Source organism: Squalius cephalus (assembly GCF_949319135.1).
Source record: "Squalius cephalus genome assembly, chromosome: 5".
Taxonomy (NCBI): domain Eukaryota; kingdom Metazoa; phylum Chordata; class Actinopteri; order Cypriniformes; family Leuciscidae; genus Squalius; species Squalius cephalus.
In genome coordinates, this window is record NC_137126.1 from 15,949,180 (window position 1) to 15,968,742 (window position 19,563).

General features: G+C 37.6%; 1 protein-coding gene across 5 annotated transcripts in view; it reads left to right on the forward strand.

Annotated features, from left to right (window-relative positions):
• The window catches only part of abr (ABR activator of RhoGEF and GTPase), a 488,870-nt gene that overhangs the window by 309,468 nt on the left and 159,839 nt on the right, over positions 1-19,563 (forward strand). For all 5 annotated transcript variants that reach the window (XM_079870546.1, XM_079870547.1, XM_079870548.1 and 2 more), the window contains 4 exons: positions 3,465-3,517; positions 4,775-4,915; positions 7,218-7,339; positions 8,726-8,894. In XM_079870546.1, coding sequence (XP_079726672.1) covers positions 3,465-3,517; positions 4,775-4,915; positions 7,218-7,339; positions 8,726-8,894 — 485 coding nt within the window. The remainder of the gene's footprint in view (positions 1-3,464; positions 3,518-4,774; positions 4,916-7,217; positions 7,340-8,725; positions 8,895-19,563) is intronic.

Genomic DNA, 19,563 nt, shown 5'->3' on the forward strand with positions numbered 1-19,563 from the left:
AAAAGTGTTTCGCAAAACTTAAATCAATGTATCGTTTTATGTGAATGATTAGGCAGGATGATTTTCACATCATTTTGAAGAAAAAACTATAGGCGACGACATCCATTAGTCAAAAGTCTTATTGACATATATTTAGTATGTGTTTTGTGGCCTTATTTCAGAAACTTTCATTTTTAGTTTTTTCAATAACCATGCATAAACATTATTCTCTCAAAAATGAAAACATGTACATACATGTGGCTCACATATCATGGTAGTCCTGTTTGTTCTAAATAGTGTGTATTTTTTTTTTGCCATTGATATGTTTATAAGCAACTGAAAAAAGCACAAATGTCAGGGCATGTCAGAACATCTCAAGGACCCCAAAAACACCCCAGACCACAGAGGGTTAATGCATTATAGTCCTTCACGTCTATTGCGATCTCAAAATTCCAGCCAGTTGATAATACCTAGAATATCAAAATCGACTGCTGGTGGTAGATCCTTCTCCTATTTAGCACCAAAACTTTGGAACAGTCTTCCTACCGGGAAGCAGACACACTCTGTCAGTTCAAAGCTAGACTAAAAACACATCTCTTTGACATAGCATTCACATAACACATTATAGACTTCTATAATTCAATGTTAAGCTGCATAGATCAGGTCAGCCGGAACCGGGAACACTTCCCATAAATCCTGATGTACTCGTTACATCATAAGAAGAATGGCATCTACGCTAATTTTAGTGTTTTTGTTTATCCAGAGGTTTTCCCGAGGTTTTTGTTTATCCCGAGATCTGGATACAGCCTGCCGGATCCAGGCTGTATCCAGATCTGATGAAGGAACTGCGCCTGGACCCGATGTCATAGCGGGGTGCTAAAGTGCCAACTAGATTCTCCTTATGGAGGATCCCTTTACCACTCTAAAGATAAAGCGTTGTCGGGAAAATTCGGTTCGCGTATCTACCCCGAAGTGATAAAATTCTGTATCAAAAATGTTAAGGCCAGACAAGTAGTTTTTTAAGGCTTGGTTTGTAGGGAATTACAAACCTGCGCACATATATTCAAACGCGCATACCAATAGACTGAACTCGTAATACGCATGTGCACGCTCTCAGCATTCTCACAGGTTTCGCGTTTAAAGTCTGTGTAGAGTTTCCTGTTAAAACGGTGTTGTGTTAGCAGCCCCTAAGTTAATAACTAATGATCGTTGTGACAGAAGTGAATCAATCAAATTAACTTTAGCTGGAAAATAACTTTATTCAAGAACTGCTATGAAGCCAAAACAATCTCTGTTACTTTAAACTCTCCTTGTATCTCTGTAAAGCCGCTTTGGAACAATCTACATTGTTAAAAGCCATATATAAATGAAGATGACTTGACTTGACACTCCAATTCTGCTTTACAGTAGTAGCCAAAAGTGATGTCCTGCCAATCTTCACCCTTTATTCAATTATTAAAAGTGTGTTAAAGTATTTGTAAGCATATTGAATAGTTGTGCCAGGCTATAATACAAAGAAAATACAAACTCATGAAAAAACAAGTGAGAACCATCCAAATATGTATAACTTATGTTGTACTCAGTGTATTCTTTTTTCCTGTGAGCTTTTTGTTTTTCTACACATTTTTGCATAGTGAAATAAAACCTGTAGCTGTAGTTTACCTTTTTTGCCAAATCATTTTGTCAGATAAATACCTTAACACAGTTTAGTTTAGTTCTTCCATCATATTTAAAATATAAAAATATATATTGAGTATAGATGGTTTAATTGAACGTGTAGGGTCATTAAAAACACAAATACCTTCCTGACATCACTTTTGGCCACTACTGTATATTGTTTGTACCCAAACAGTTTGTTTTAATGTATATAAGATATGAGATTTATTGTCTGTGGCCATAAATAGAAAGTCCTTGTAATGATATGTGTGCATTTCTCACAATTTCTCCAGTCATCTTTTCCTCAATCCAGCGGGATGGCTATATGGGAAATCAGTAGCTCTCTCAATCTAGAGGGGTTTCTTCTGGGACTGTGTGTGAAGGGCGTCTTGGACTCATTTTGAATGCAAGCCTCTGTGCTGAGATGTGCTTCAAGGTTGGATGTCACAACCTATAGGGACTACAGTATGTTTCTCAAAAGCATCCCAAAATTACCATAGAAAATGCTGATAAAGCCCTGCAAACAGTAATGCAAATGAACACTAGCAAATATGAGTAAAGATATTTAATTGATAAATGACACTGTAGTTTTCCCTTATAAATCTACTAGTACACCTCACTTCTCTCTCCTCCTCCTCAAACATTTCTGTCACTACACTCTCTCCACTGTAATCCTTCAGCCTTGCAGAGGCACATGGGAAATATGCCATGTCAGAGAGCTTCGTTCTTTTGCGTTGTGAAATATAATCTATAATTAGATGAATTGAGTATGAGTGAGTACGGACTGGTGGGAAACATCATACATTAGAATGAAAAAAGCAGGACCACCGCAGGAACCCATCATAACCCTGTCAGAAGATGAAGATGTGACCGCAGAGAAGAATGTGGAGAAGTCTCTCACTAGTGCTGTCAAAGAAATGAGAGACAAAGCTCTTTTTCCTGAAGATTGCTCACAGGAGACCCTTATCGGAGTGTGTATGTCAGTATACTTTCCAAAACTGTGTGTAACAGTGCTCCTTGTACCTGACTGGTACTTCTTGGAAGACAATAGTCTGACTTTGAATAAGCTGTGTTTTTTTTTAATGAGGGGAACAGAAATTACAGAAATGATTGTGTTGAAGTTTTGGCTCAGTGGTTAGTGCAGGGCCATAACCACCATACATTACTCAGAATATCCAGTATTTTTCAATTAAAGGCTTTTAAAATTGTACCTTAGTGCAATATTGAATTTTGGTTGCATATTGGTGCAAAGCAGTATTGTATTGATTATTTCTTGATAGAAAAAATCTAAACCCCTCATTAAAGTTTTCAAATTTTCCTTTGACTTGCAATTGAATGTTTGTGAAAAATGCATAATGAGTCATTTGCCGCCTTCGTCGCCTGCCTTTTGTTAAAAAAAAAAAAATTGCATCCCACAGCAGTGTTCAGGGAGGGCATGATACTGTATAAGCTGACAGATATGCATTTTCTTTTCTCTCTCAGTCTGTCAGCTTACGGAGAGTGGGGAGAGTGGGAAAGCTAAAGACAAACTGAGCCTCCTCTCAGTGTTTGGATTCATTTGTCCTGGATGCTCATGTTTGTACAGTGCTCAGAGATGCTATTATCCCTAGTATTTGGCTGCTCAGTCAGCTGTGTAATAGTTTGGGAAGGAGTATTTCTTCTTTTTTTTCTCTCTCTCTCTCTCTCTTTGGGTGTGTTTGACATTTTGAGCATTTTTATGATTGAAAGTATGAGTGTTTTTAGTTAAAATCTATAAATATTTTATCTTGAAAAATAATATTCCATAACTTGTCACTCTCTAATTAATTATTTAATGTTTGTCTTTACAGCTCTCCTTTACAAGCCTATTGACCGTGTCACTCGCAGCACTCTTGTCCTGCATGTGAGTTGTTCTCTCTAAAAATATAAACGTCTATTGATTGTACAGTTAATTTTAAAATCGTAAGGTCACCTCTACTAAGGCAAATGCACAGGCTAGTATTTTTCTGGAGTCACACATGCACACTCACATGCACACTCTGCTTGCAGTGTTTCTAATAAATCTCTATTTGTATAAGAATCTATCGAGTCTTATAGTTTAATCAGGTTTAACTTATCATATGAGTTCACTTTCATTGTAAACTCTGTAGAGATTTAACTGCAGTCAATTTGAAAGAATGTGCACTTTTGATTTCTTACCTTGAAAGGTTGTCTTTAGATGTTCTGAGTATTTGCATATTGTCTGTGATGACATTTTGGAGTTGTGGCGTTTATCTGTAAACCGTAGTTAAGTGTGCTATAAAGAGACACTCCAATACTACTAAATTCTACTGTTTAAAGATCATCATATCCATTAATATTCGAGTATCAAAATGTGAGACCTGATTTTTTATCACGGATTTTAAGGCCATACCAAATCCAGATGTAAGTAGGAGGTATCTCAACGAGATACTGTATATAAACCTCAACGTGAGGTACTATAACCTTTGATAATGGATAAAAATTCCACCAGTATCTTAGTCCAAAATGTGACTTCCTCATATACACAGCCATTCAAAAGTTTTGTGGTCAGCAAGATTAAAAAAATTAAATAAAATCAGGACACATTAATTTGATCACAAGTGACAGTAAAGATTTTTTATTCATTATTTTATAATGTTACAAACAATTTATATTTCAAATAAATGCCTTTATTTTGATTAATCAAAGAATCCTATAAAAAATGTATTATGGTTTCCATAAAAATATTAAGTAGAATAACTACTTAATAAGTAGAATAAATAAGTTTTCATCATTGATAGTAATACAAAAATATTTATTGAAGAGCAAATCAGCAAATTATAATGTTTTCTAAAGGATCATGTGACACTGAAGATTGGAGTAATGGCTGCATCACAGGCATAAATTACATTTTAAAATATATTAAAATAGAAAACAGTTCTTTTAAATTGCAATAATATTTCACAGTATTCTGGTTCTTACTTTACTTTTTGATCAATTAAATTCAGTCTTTCAAAAATATTTTAAGTCTCACCAACCCCAAACTTTTGAACTGTAGTGTAGGTTTATAACTTTATCATTTTTGTTTTAGTTGTGGGATTATCACTTTAAGAATACACATAAAACTCATGTATGTTGTCTTTTTGTTTTATTATATAAGGACTTGTTGAAACACACCCCTAAAGATCATCCAGACTTCCCATTACTGCAGGATGCTCTGAGAATATCCCAGAACTTCCTTTCCAGCATCAATGAAGAGATTGACCCGCGCAGGACTGCCGTGACCACACCGAAGGGAGAGGTGTGTGACTTTGTGTGTTTGTGCAACTTTGTGTGACAGAAGAGAGTATGAAGTATAATGTATTTTGCATATACAGTCCTTTGCTGTAAGTAACGCTTTAAGACGGGTGAGGTATCAATGCCTTTTGTAAGAGTGTTTTCACACCTACTTTATTAATAGCATTTTATTCAGAACCTGGTAAGGTTTTTTTTCTTCTTAGTTTTGGTCTGTGTGGGCATTCCACAGCAAAAAAACAAAAACAAAAAAAAAACCCTACCTCACCTTGAGTCAGCTTTGCATCAATATATATCTGGGTTTTTTTTCCTAGTACCTGACAGATCAATTATTCAAAGAAATAATCAACAGATTAGTCATTATGAGTATAATCAGAAGTTGCAGCCATTCAACACGCTTCTTAACCATCATGGTAAAATCTCAGTTGGACGCGCACTTCTGGTATAGTATTCTCTGAAAGCAAACTGTGGTAAAAGTAAGCTCTCTCTGTCATATTTCGACTAACTATCGATCACAACTAACTGTGTGACCTATATTATGATAACAGAGACTCGCTAGGAATACCAAGTGGGCATATTAGGATGAGCCAGTGTTAGCCAACTCTTTTCCTAGAGACACAACAACAGTGTCTTGGATATCTCACTTATCTTACACACCCGTTTTAGGTCTTGGTCTAGCAAGCAGCGTATGATTTGAATTTAAAACACGTACTGTTTATGTGTCTCAAGGAACATCATTGGAAAACACAGGGTAACCATTAATCATTTATCTCATTCTTCTCAAAATTCACTTAAACTTACCACTGTTTTGGGTTTGTGCCAGCTAAGCAGAGAATGTGATGTCTGGTACAGTAGTGTGGTTACACAGTGCTGTGCCAGCAACACAAGAATAGCTATGCTGGGACAGTATGACAGGGTTGGAGTCCTTTAACACAATCTCTAAAGATAATTAAACAATGACAAAAAAAGAATAAATGATTGACCCCAAATGATAGGATATATGCATAAACAACAAGATTACTGTCTTTCCTTTTAAAGTGCTAAACTGTTCTACTGAATAAATTTGTTATTCATTATTTCATTTATGGCATGGTTGTTGGTGACATGGGTGTTTTAGAAACTGCTTATCTACTGGGATTTTCACGCACAACCATCTCTAGGGTTAACAGAGAATTTTCAGAAAAAGTGAAAATATCCAGTGAGCTGTGGTTTTGGGGGCTAAAATTCCTTCTTGTTGATGCCAGAGGTCAGAAGAGAATAGCCAGACTGGTTTGAGCTGATAGAAATTCAACAGTAACTCAAATAGCCACTTGCTACAACCGAGGTATGCAGAAGAGCATCTTTGAATACACAACATATAACTTTGACACAGATGGGCTACAGCAGCAGAAGACATACCGGATGCCACTCCTGTCAGCTAAGAACAGGAAACTGAGGCTACAATTCACACGAGCTCACCAAAACGTTGCCTGTTCTGAGGAGTCTTGATTTCTGGTGCAACATTCAGATGGTATGGTCAGAATTTGGCATAAACAATATGAAAACATGGATCCATCCTGCCTTGTATGAATGGCACAGGCTGCTTTTGGTGGTGTAATGGTGTGGGGGATATTTTCTTGGCGCACTTTGGGCCCCTTGGTACCAACTGAGCATTATTTAAACGCCACAGCCTACCTGAGTATTGTTGTTGACCATGTCCATCCCTTTATAAGCACAATAATGAGCCATGTCACAAAGCTCCAATCATTTCAAACTGCTTTCACTTTACTCAAATGGCCTCCACAGTCACCAAATTTCAATCCAATAGAGCACCTTTGGTAGAACGGGAGATTTGCATCATGGATGTGCAGCCGACAAATCTTCAGCAACTGCGTGATTCAGTCATGTCAAATTCTTGCTATTTGCTCAAGAGAATGATCTATTTAAGTCCACATGTCATTCTAACAGGAAACTGTTCTTATAACCACAGGTCAAGAGCTGTAGTTCCACCCACACAAATTGTAATGCTATTTGCGACTATTTGTTGGAACTGTTTTCTGGAAACACTGAATCGTTGAACTACTTGCGACCATAGTCAGCTATGTCTGCCAACAATGATTGTAGGAAACATACCCCTAACAAATAAGAAGATACTCAAAACACAAATGTAGGGAGGCGGAAAGAGAGTTTGTAATCATAACTGTATAAAAGCATATAAAAAGGTGCAATACCGCAACCTACTATGTTCAAGTGTCAAAAAGATTTCTGCCATTGGATTAATTGTGTGTTTAGTAAAAACATATCAATATTTCATATTTTAAATATCACAGGCTCGTCAGCTGGTGAAGGATGGCTTCCTGGTGGAGGTGTCGGAGGGGACGCGTAAACTCCGTCATGTCTTCCTCTTCACAGACCTTCTGCTCTGTGCCAAGATGAAAAAGACAGCAGTTGGGTATGAACATGGACAGTTCAAATTGGATTTGAATCTTTCAGATTCAGAATTTTCACTCAAAAATGCTTTTAAATTTCACTAAATAATTACAAAGAAATGGCAAGTAACACACTGAATAAAACAACATTTTGAAGTAGAAATACTGAAATAGTATTTTATTGTAAAATGTACTCCAATAATCTTTGTTTATTTGCAACTTTGAAACCAAATTTTTACAGTTTACACAGTTTACTCACTTTCTCTCTCAGTTATGTATTACCACTACATGCATGTGGTGCTTGTAGATTAAGTGTTGATTTACAAAGGTGCGATATCATTTGTCACTCTGTTGTTGTCATGGTCACTATGTCAAAGACATCGTACTATTGATTGATAGCTGTTGTTACCCTCATGCAGCTACAGCCTTCCCAGAATAACAGGCATAGTACGTAACACACACACACCACACACACACACACTATAGGCTGTGCATTTGCACATGAAGATACCTCATGAAACTGATTTCGAACAGGCTTCTGAGACAGCGTAATGGTTTAATGATTTACAACAAAATAGAGCAAGATTTGGGACTAAGCGAATATATATACATTTACACACAAACTGACCACCAACCACAACTTTCAGATGTCATATATATATACAGGATTACACACAGGATTGAGGAATATCATAGGCAGTGAAGGATACATCTATGCTACCTTCAAAAATCGATCAGATGAAGGTATCTCAGGAGACAGGAAGTGAAGCTAACATTAATTTGGAATTAACCTAGGAATGCATCCTCCGATGGCAGCATTTTTAAATTTCAGACACAGCCATAATCTACTTTGCCTCATATGCTCGGCATTATGGGGCATTCAGTTCTGGGTTTTGTTCTCAGAACTGGCAGAGACTGTAAAGTATTCAGCATGGTTTTTTCAGACTGAAATTAAGCAGGAGATGATTTTAATTGGTTGTTAAGCATGATGATGAACAGATTATATGCTGCTGCAGAGCCATTTGACTGACAGAGCAGCTGCAGAGCATCACAATCATCTCACAATAAGAGTGCATTATCAAGCATTTCTGCAGTGGAAACACATTTTGATTCCTGAAGCGTGCGTGTGTGTACTGTATATATTCTCCATAGTGAGTGCTTAGGTTAATAGCTTACATAAGTCTCAACAGAGCCAGGAAGAAAATTATATCATGAAGCATGTGTTTGCGATCAGGAACGAATTATACACTTAATACACTCAAATTATATACTTAATATATAAATAACATTAAGGTTGTCAATTTAATTTAGTGTGCTTATTTATAAAAATTAAAGCAATAAAAAATAACATAATAAATAATGTTTTTATTTGACGATTAAGTATGTTTCTCTCTTTGTGTGTTTGTCAGGAGGCATCAGCAGTATGAGTGTAAATGGTACATCCCTCTGGCTGATCTGAGCTTCCAGACTCTGGATGACACGGACTCTCTCCCTCACGTCCAGACACTCTCTGAGCACGAGATCGAGGAGATGAAGATCAAGATCTCCACCATCAAAAGCGAGATCCAGAAAGAGAAGGTACGATCTAAATGAGGACTTATGATAAAACCTAAGCTAAAAATTAAGCTAAATATTAGTGGTGCTTGTTAAGACATTGCCTATATTTAGGGTTGGAAATTTAGCAAACCCTGTATATATTTACAGTACATACATAATTATGACCGCCGCTAGCATAGCTAGCGAAAGCGGTCATATAGGGATTGTCAAAGTTTTTTTTTTTTTTTTTTTTTTTTTTGTCAATCTACTGAATTTTCCGTCAACGATACCAGGGACACCGAAACACCGGGGAACATGAAATTTGGTGAGCATGTAGCCCCAATAGACTTTTACGGAAAAATTTCGTTTGGTCCCCGGGGGCCACTCCCCCCCCGCGCTGGGCCCCCCCAAACCCAAAAAATGCAGTTTTTCCTAAATAACTACTTGAACCGTGGAACCGAGGATGAAGAAATTTTTATGGTATGTTGGTCTTAAGGGCCCACATCAACCTAGCCCATAATCACTCATTTGTGATTTGCGCCCCGCCCATAAAAAATATAAATGCAATATTATTCTGCTTTAATTGCCCCTATCTTCAGTTGAGATGTTCAGAACTGCACCATATTTCATGTGTATGATTAACTTGACATCCTCTGGGGGTATGCTAAGTTTCGTAGAATTTCATCCATGGGGGGGTATAAAATAAATTCATTTATGTGCACATTTAGTGACTGTACACTCATCGGCCTGTAGATGGTGCTGTTGAGCGAAGGGTTGCTGGTTTAGGATGATAAAAGTGCTTACCACGACACTTGAGAATGATCACCGACACCTGTCATCATCCAATCACAGCTTTTTTTAATCACTGTTTTGAGACAAATCATTGTTTGATTTGCGAACATCCTCTGTCGTCTGGTCGCTTCCGCTTCAAGCCGGACTGGTCTCGCGCTAACGGTAATTTCCTTTCACTGTCCACGTTTTGATTTCGGCTAATCAATTTTGGCGAATGCAAACAACGTGATTATTGTTCATGAGTCTAACATCCAGCCACGCAAGAAAACATGTAATCTACCTGAGGGAATAATATGCTCAAAAAACATTTCTGATTATTATTAATGTTTTAAAGCTTTTAGAAAGTACATAGAAAGCTTTTGTAACATTATCTTAACTGTCACTTTTGATTAATGTAATGCATCCTTGCTGAATAAAAGTAGGCAATTACTTTCTTTATTTTTTTTCCCCAAAAAATAATCTTACTAACCCCAAACTTTTGAACTGTAAGCCTAGTGTATAATGTTAAAAAAGCTTTCTATTTTAGATAAATGCTGTTATTTTGAACTATGGTTTGTTTGTAATGTGACTTTTTTCATGTATGACATTAAAATTATTTTTAGAATTAAATACATAAATAGGTTTAGCAATACAAATGTGTTTATGTCTGATAACCTTTAAAACACAAACTTAACTGCAGACACTGAAATGACGTACACTGTGTGATACAGTACAAATATTTTGAGTGTCCCTCATTTTCCTATAAATAACCACGATTGTCCCGCATTTTCCTTTTCTGAAGTTGCCAACCCTAACTGTCACACACACACACATGCAGGAATACAAACAAACGCAATCATGCACTCACACTGACATCCACACGCACAGACACACACCCATACACACACACATACAAATCCACATGCACAGACACACACACAAACACACACGCGCACACACATGTACGCACGCATACATACACGCACAGACACACACATACACAAACACACACACATACACACACACACAGACAGACATGCACATACTACTACTTTTTTTAGGTATATACATAAACACGCAATAGAGCTGGTAAGTCCCGCCCCTTCCGTAAAACCCCGCTGGACCTCAAAGTTGAAAAACCGTCAATGCAAGTGAATGGGAGAAAATAATTATTTTCTGGTCCCGTTTGAATTGTGCCATGAATGTGAACATATGTTGTCTGTGAATTTTTTATATAACTCTCCATGTTACTAGTTTGACAGTATATGGTATGATTCTTCAGCTAGCAGTTGTGGAAAAGACATAACGAGAAAGACTACATGTCGCCTATGTGACGTCACCCCATAAAGTTGACTTACCCATGGTTTTCACCAACTTCAACGATTTTGTCCTCTCCCTGAAAGAAGGCGGTGAAGTGCACCAAAGACACAGCCATGTTTAGCGGGATCCGTGAGCTAGTCCGTGTGCTAGTAGTGTGTTGACGTTTCAAACGCGTGAGAGTTGTAGTCCACAAAGTGCTCTCACACAAAGTCTAACCGTATCAAACTTCTACCCGCTAAATTGTATCATTCTTTACACGAAAAGTTATATAAAAAATTCACAGACAACATATGTTTTGCGGAAGGGGCGGGACTTACCAGCTCTATACAGCCAAATTGCTCCACGTCATTTATTTTTGTGGAAAGCCAGTGCAGGCCTGAGCGGCGGTCATATTTTGTACCGCTATGCGGTACATCTAGTTATTAGGCAAGTTGATATTCTGATCAAATATTTTTTACAATCACATTTTACCAATTGAAAACCACATCATTCTTAAAGGGTCATTTCACCCATTTGAACATTGTTTTTTATTTAAAGTGGGTCATATATGTAGTCGAAATGTAAAATAATTTTTGAATTTGGTGCCTTCGTGACCGAGAAAAGACAAAAAATAACTTCAGAACGCATTTGTATGAAAGACAACAACTCCCACAATGCACCACATTGCACAGCTCCGCAAGCCACTCCCACTAATCCAGAAAGCGCATATCTGCCTATAAGAGAAATCACTCTTCCGTCTACAAGGCTAGCTACTACCAGAGCTTGAAATTCATTTCACATTCACACAAAATGTCTAGTTAGTTGGCGAACTCATATAGTGCATTACTCCTCGTTTGTATTTCTTTCGAAAAGGTGAATTATTGCATGGTACCTGGATGTTCAGTCAGAACATATGCGGTGCGAAACTAGGATAGTTCTCAACACAAACGTCCGTGTCCTCGTCTGATTCAGAGATTTCGTCCAGGAGAAATTGTCATCGTTGAAATTCTTTGCCGCAGACGGACTCTATCTCTGTGTTCGTAGCGGTTCGTAGCTGCATTGTGAGATCACCGGCGCCACCAGTCCGCCCTAACTCGAGCCAGTCCGGGCTCCTCGTCCGCGGCAGGCAGGTCTTCTGCCTCGGCTGCTCTTCGCTATAATGCGGCTTGTAAAGGTAGCCACAAACACCTGATTCAAGCATCAGACTTCCGAAATCCTCTTCTTCTATATCATATTGAGCACTCTCCTCCGCTATTGTCATAACTTTACATCTGTCTCCACAGCGCCTGTTAGCTTAGCTTCAAACAAGATGGAGGATATTGCTTTCAGTTTCAGAGAGTAAAGTCCCACCCACTGATCTGTAATAGGTCTGTAGCGTGAGCGGGTCCCGCCCCCTGGGAAAGATGAGAAACTAGTGTCTGTAGTCTTAACAGAAATCCCCCCCTCTAACACTTCCTCCTACAATGACGCAAAATGACGATTTTTGCGTCATTGTAGGAGGAAGTGTAAGAGGTAAATAACAGATTTCTCCCGTCTCAGGGGAAAATGAGAGAGTGTTGCACGACCATTCAATAGTATGACTGGGTTTCTAACAATGCAAAGCTTAATGCAAATGGGTGAAGTGTCCCTTTAATAATTACTATTAAGATTGTATATAATCATTAATCGGCAATGTGTAATTGTTGATGAGGGCTTAAAGTGAAAAATGCCTTATAATTTAGATGTGTTATTAACATAGTTCTGGAAAATGGTGACACTGGAGACTAAAGGTTCCCTGATTGTTTCACACGTTATTCTTCACCCTTATTGTTAAAGTATTTTGCTGTTAATATCTTTTTTAATAACTTGTTTTTTTGTGACCCTGCTGTGCCAGTGACCAAAATTCATAGTAGTTATTAAGATTGATGTTTTGGAATTGGTCAAATATGCTTAAAAACAAAAAGATTAGAATATCGACTTGTCTGGTAATTATGCACCCACTGTAGTGGCCAAAAGTGATTTCCGGCCTAGGAAAATGTACATCACCCTTTATTCAAATGTTATTTTATATGCTTGGAGGAGTCAATTGTTTTATTTGTGATAACGCAATAAAACATGCCAAATTGTGGCTTTTTTGTTTGTTTTTTTGGCCAGGTTGTCATACAAAGAAATTATGTATAACACATGCAAAAAACAAAAAAAACAAAGAGTCAAGAACTCTGGGCAGTGGACTTTTTTTTTATGGTGCTGAGAACAGTTTAGCCAGATCCTGAACACACTCTCTGTCTTCATTAATTAACGATCTGTTTAACAGTCCTATCTAATAAAGTAAATGGTATATGAAAAAGTATTATAGTGTTTTCTGTGTGGTTGTTGCCCAATGTCGCTCGATAAGCAGAAATACATAAATCATGTTTCGCTTGTTCCTGTGGTACAAACACGCTAAAAAAAGGGGGCTTCCGGAAATAGTTGTAGACATTATGAAAACATTCCTCTAGTGTGAAAGCCCTTATAGTTTACACTTTTGGGGGAGAATTTTTTTTTCTTTTTCATTTTGTGTGTATTTGTGAGTTCAAGTGCAATTCAGTATCGCACACTATATGGGGCTGTTTACACCTGGCCACCTCAATGCGTTTTCTGTGATCTGATAGCTATCCGATCGTGAAAAGACCAGGTGTAAATACCCTCCGAAACGCATTTGAGACAGATTTAACACTGAAGTGGCCTGGGCTGCATTCCAGATGAAACTGGACAAGTGTAAATGCATCTGGTTGTTGAAACCACATATGTAAACTCCAACAATGCTAAAAAATAAACGCGTGAGTGCGTGTTATAGGCTTTATGTGACAGCGCTACTGCAGCACGCATCACTGAAGATGAGCAGCTGAGCATCTATTCATCAAGACAACGTGCAAACTATCGCAAATCAAAGTGAAAGTAAGCCGCAGACGCTTAACACACAATCATCTTCATTAAAAGTAAAGAAACAAAATGATCTTACCAGTAATGTTGCCGCTGTCTCCTATTGTGGTCTTTGATTTTAAAATTAGCTGATTATCAATAAAATGCAGCTCATAACGGTTGCTTTCAGTGACGTGAACTCCATTAAATCGAATTTATATCTGTGGTTTTGCGAAAACACATTTATGTGACCAGGTGTAAATGGAATCGTTTAGATAAATCAGATAGCTATCTGATCCGTAAAACGCATGAAGTGACCAGGTGTAAACAGTCCCTATGAGAGGAGGCTCTCTGTGTGCGTGCATTGGAGGTGGTGTGATTGCCGAATTGAGTTCTCTTTTGCGTCGTCTTGCGCTTGAAAATGGTTTGATATCACATTAGGGGCCCTATTTTAACGATCTGAAACGCAAGTGTCAAGCGCAAAGCGCAAGTAACTTTGTGGGCGGGTCTTGGGCGCTGTTGCTATTTTTCCGGCGGGATAAATGACTCTTGCGCCCGGCGCAAATCTAAAATGGGTTGGTCTGAAGTAGCTTCATTATTCATAGGTGTGGTTTGGGCGTAACGTGAAATAAACCAATCAGAGCGTCATCTCACATTCTCTTTACGAGCAGGCGCGCTTGTTCTAAAGCGGATTCCTATTATAACGGCAGATTTGCCAGGCGCGCGCCAGGAGCGGTTCACAGCCGAGGAGACTGACGGTCACGTCTGGGCCGTAAAACACAGAGAAGTGACGTTGGGGATGGAGAAACCCACCCAAATTAACTTCGGTTAAACAGGCGTATGATAATTTGGGTAAATGTGTAAGCTAGATGTATGCTTTTATAATAAACTATCTATCTATCTATCTATCTATCTATCTATCTATCTATCTATCTATCTATCTATCTATCTATCTATCTATCTAAATAATGTATGATTTGCAAAAATGAAAACTGCTACTTCTGTGTAGATGAGAGAATCAAAATGTATGCGCGTTGTGCACACGCTACATTGATTATGGCCAAGCATGCGCCCTTAAAATAGCATATGAATAACATGCGCAACGCGCCACTGACTTTAAACTAGGTTTTTTCGGTCAATGGCGGAATTGTTTTCTAAACCTGTAAAATAGCATGAGGGAACGTTTGCGCCGGAACACGCCTCCTCTTTGCGCTGAACCGCCCCCGGGAGCGCAAGTGTATTTCTTAGTTAACCGATGTGCGTCTCTGGAGGGAAAAGTCCGCTGTGCGCGGGTGCAAAATAGGAATGATACATGCGTCGGTGTACAAAGTCAATTGCGCTGGGTGCAAGATAGGGCCCTAAATGCGCACACAGGAACTGATTGATAAGCCAAACCTACTTAAACCTCTGGGCTTCTTCGTGCAAAAATGCACGAAAATATTAAAGTTTTGAATTTTTTATTTTTTTTGCTTCATCGGAGGGGGATGAAACTTGGTGACTTTTGTTATATTACCTATGTAAACACACCAACAAATCAAGGAGATGATTCAGATGTGTTAACGGGTCGTAAAAAAAACCGTCACACTTAGCTTCCTTCATGCAAAAATGACCGACCATAGGAAATGAATGGGAAATACGAAAAAATAGGAAAACTCAGAGAAACTTTTGGTGGTACAAACTACAAATCAGCCACTGTGCAGAAAAAAAGTGCACAGCAATGAAGGGGTGACACTCTAAAACATCAAGAGTGCAAATATGACCCCCCCCCCCCCCACACACACACACACACACAAACACAAACAACAAATTTTGCTCCAAACTATATAAAAACTATATAATCATACCTCAAAAACTGTAGCAAGGAGAGTCAAAAGGTAGGTATTGTTTGAAATAACTCTTTTTAAATTTTTTGAAAATATAAATTAGATTACATTTGGACATTGTCCTGCTGAGAAACTGCTGATAAAAGACAAAATATATATGTAATTTTTATTATGATTTTGCATATCTTTCTTATCTGTCATGGAATAACTCAGGAAGGAAATAAGGTAGGAGGAAAATTCTTTTTTCACTGTAAAGTTCAGACTCTAAGCTTTCAAATGACATCAAGGCAAAAAAATAAAAAAATATGGTAATGAATATTTTCGCAGCTAGGAGGCACCTGCTGGCGGTACACTCAGTTTTAGAGGGATTACTCATCACTCGTTAGTAGTTAATAAATCTGATTAGATGCATTAAAAAGCTGAGATCCTAACCTTTAAAATGATATATATTTTGTGTTGTTCCATTCAGTGGTTGCTTAGTAATTTGAATCCGAATGGGAAAAATAAATAAATAACTAAAATAAAATAAATAAATAAAGCTATAGGCAGCCTATAGGCGGTTACAGGACATTACACACATTTATATATTTTTAAAGCCACTAGATGGCGCTCTTCTCACTTGAATATATTTTTTTTTTTAGGCCTGCACTCTATTTTGATGTGAAATGTTGCATTTATTGAAAAAAAATAAAAATAAATAAAAATAGATATATTAATTCTAATGGAAAAAATAGCTCATAAAAATTATATAATTAATGCAAAGTATCATAAAAATCTTTAAAAATTCTACATAATAATAAAAAAATATTATTGAACAAAAATATATTTCATTGGTTTTCCTGGGAAAAGAAAAGTTACATTTTAAGGCTTCGTATGTTTTTGCACAAAAGGAAGTCAAGTGTAACACATTAATGAAGAAGCCCAGAGGGTTAATCACCTTTAAACAAATATTTAAATAAAATTTGACTTCAATTGCTATAATTTGTTGTCTGGGCAACATAAAACATCTTTACATGTCGTCCCTCAGCTGTGTTCAATAAGTTCTTAACCTAATTATCAGTGTTTTCCAAAAGGTCTTGTCAGACTCCCTTAAGCATTGTTTTTTGGGCCTCTGTTTGTAATTAGGGAGAAAGTGGATTTTGTGGTTTGTTTACTGATTTTTGGCATTGCCAAAGCAGGTCACCGTGATGCTACAGTTCACATTTAGATTGATCTTAGACAGCTCGCTTCCTTTATTCAGGTGAGGTCACCACAGGACAGCGAGGTAGTGCCTCACATGCAGAGGAAAGGTGACACCCCGACTCTTAGCCTCAGTAATGTGGCTGACTCCACTATATGAACGGATTTGTTTATGCTAGCTGTCAATTAGAGAATCGAACGAGTTCCCCTCCAAGAGCGCTCACTTCTGGGATTGTCGGATCTTCTCATCTGGGATTTCCTTTAGCTCAGAGCGATTACTGCACCACAGTCATGTAGTCCATAACATTGTCAAGATATAATATAACATCAGCACATTAACGACTGAGGAGTAGGAGCTCTGGAGTCTTTAATTAGCTGTGGAAGCCTGATAACATAATTTCCACTAAAGCTCATACACACATTGAGAGGGTGATAGCATCGGCCATAATGGAAACTTTCACAGACACAAAAATGCTCCTAGTATGAATTATTTTTTATATTTATAACATAAAATAGCAGTTCCAGAATATCAGCAAGATTGCAAAAGTGATATTGATTTTGTACAACATTTAAATAAACTTAATATTAAGTGACATGTTTGGCATAATATTGTCAATACTGAATGTTTTTGCTTTATTTGTCCAATGAAAATGTTTCCAAACAAAGCCACAGCAAAATAGTTAAGTGTCTCTGAGCAACAGAGTGTGTGTTTCATTTCTGAACAATTCGGTTCAGTGATTTAATGACCCATGCATAAGCACAGTCAGTAAGCACTTGCTTTGTTACTGAATGAATCAGCCATTTTGAACGAATCAGCTGAGCGAATGCTTCGACTCACTTTAAGAGAGTAGGGCTGTGTTAGAAATCTCCCCAAACCCTTAGGGCACTATTTAAGGGAACAGCCATTTGTAGTGGTGTCTGAAACCATAGTAGACGTTATCCAGTGCACTCATTCAATTCCATAATGCATCACAATAATGAGTGTACAATCGATGTACACTCAATGGCTAGAGAATACCCACAATGCACTGTGAGGGTCATGCCGAATACATTTCTGCGTCTCGGCAGAAGATGGCGCCCACAGCTAAATCATCCATCCATCCATTTTCCAAACCGCTTGTCTAATGAGGGTATAGCATAATATCATAGATGTATAAATTCCTTTTAAATTGATTATTAAATGGTTTAATAAAATTTAATAATTATAAATGTTTTATTGTATTTTTTATAATTTTTATATATATATATATATATATATATATATATATATATATATATATATATTTATTATATATTATATATTATATATATATATATATATATATATATATATATATATACATACACACACACACACACACACACACACACATATATATATATATATATATATGTGTGTGTGTGTGTGTGTATGTACAGTGCTATGCATAAGTTTAGACACCCATGCTAAAGTTGACTAAAAAGAGGAATAAAAAATCATCTTTTGGAAATTGAACTTAATGCCTTAATTAAAAAAATTAGGAAAAATCCAACCTTTAAGGACACCAATTTTCTTTGTGAATGAATAATGTATCGTAAATAAATAAATGGTCTACAGGGTGCATTTGGACAACCCTATGTTAAATTCCCATAGAGGCAGGCAGATTTTTATTTTTAAAGGTCAGTTACTTCATGGATCCAGGATACTATGCATCCCGATGAAGTTCCCTTGGCCTTTGGAATTAAAATAGCCCCACATCATCACACAGCCTTCACCATACCTAGAGATTGGCATGGTTTTATTTCAGTTAGCCTAATAGCTGGTTTGATTTGCATTGAGAGATGATCTTATGGAAAGTACTCCATGCCAATCTCTAGGTATGGTATCGTTTATCCTTTTGATCTTTCATTCAAAAAATTGGCAAAATCCTAACCTTTCATTGAAGTAAAATAATTGAAAGTGGGGGGGAAATCACATTATAAAATAAATGTTTTTCTCCAAAACATGTTGGCCACAATTATTAATACCCTTTTATTAAATACCTTTTTGCAATCTCCTTTTGCCAAGATAACTGCTCTGAGTCTTCTTCTATAATGCCTGATGAGTTTGGAGAACACCTGACAAGAGATCAGACCATTCCTCCATACAGAATCTCTCCAGATCCTTCAGATTCCCAGATCCATGTTGGTGCTTCTTCTCTTCAGTTCATTCCACTCATCAGGTCAGGGAACTGGGACGGTCATGGCAGAAGCTTCATTTTGTGATCCCTAACACATTTTTGTGTTGATTTTGATGTTTGTTTTGGACCGTTGTCCTGATGGAAGATCCAACCACGGCCCATTATAAGATTTCTTGCAGAAGGCGTCAGGTTTTGATTTTTTATCTGTTGATATTTGATAGAATCCACGATGCCATGTATCTGAATAAGAAGTCCAGTACCTCCAGCAGAAAAATATGCCCACAACATTAAAGATCCAGATTCTAGAAAACACAGGATGAGATGGAGACTCCCTGTGCGAGCACATTCGAGTAACTGGTGGACTTGTCGGTGAATGGTGGATGGTAGATTCGTGAGAAGAATTGGATTTACGGGACGCATCATCAGTAGTGTTCCTCTGGGTCATGGGGTGTTTCGGCCTTTGACACTATACACCCTCCCCAGAGGCGGCCAGCTCTAGGTTGAGGGTCACCTTGTTGTCAAGCGGCGGACATCTCAGGGGACTGTGCATGGCAGAGACGTCCTGTTCCCTGAGTCAAACCAAAGCAGACTTTTCTCCTG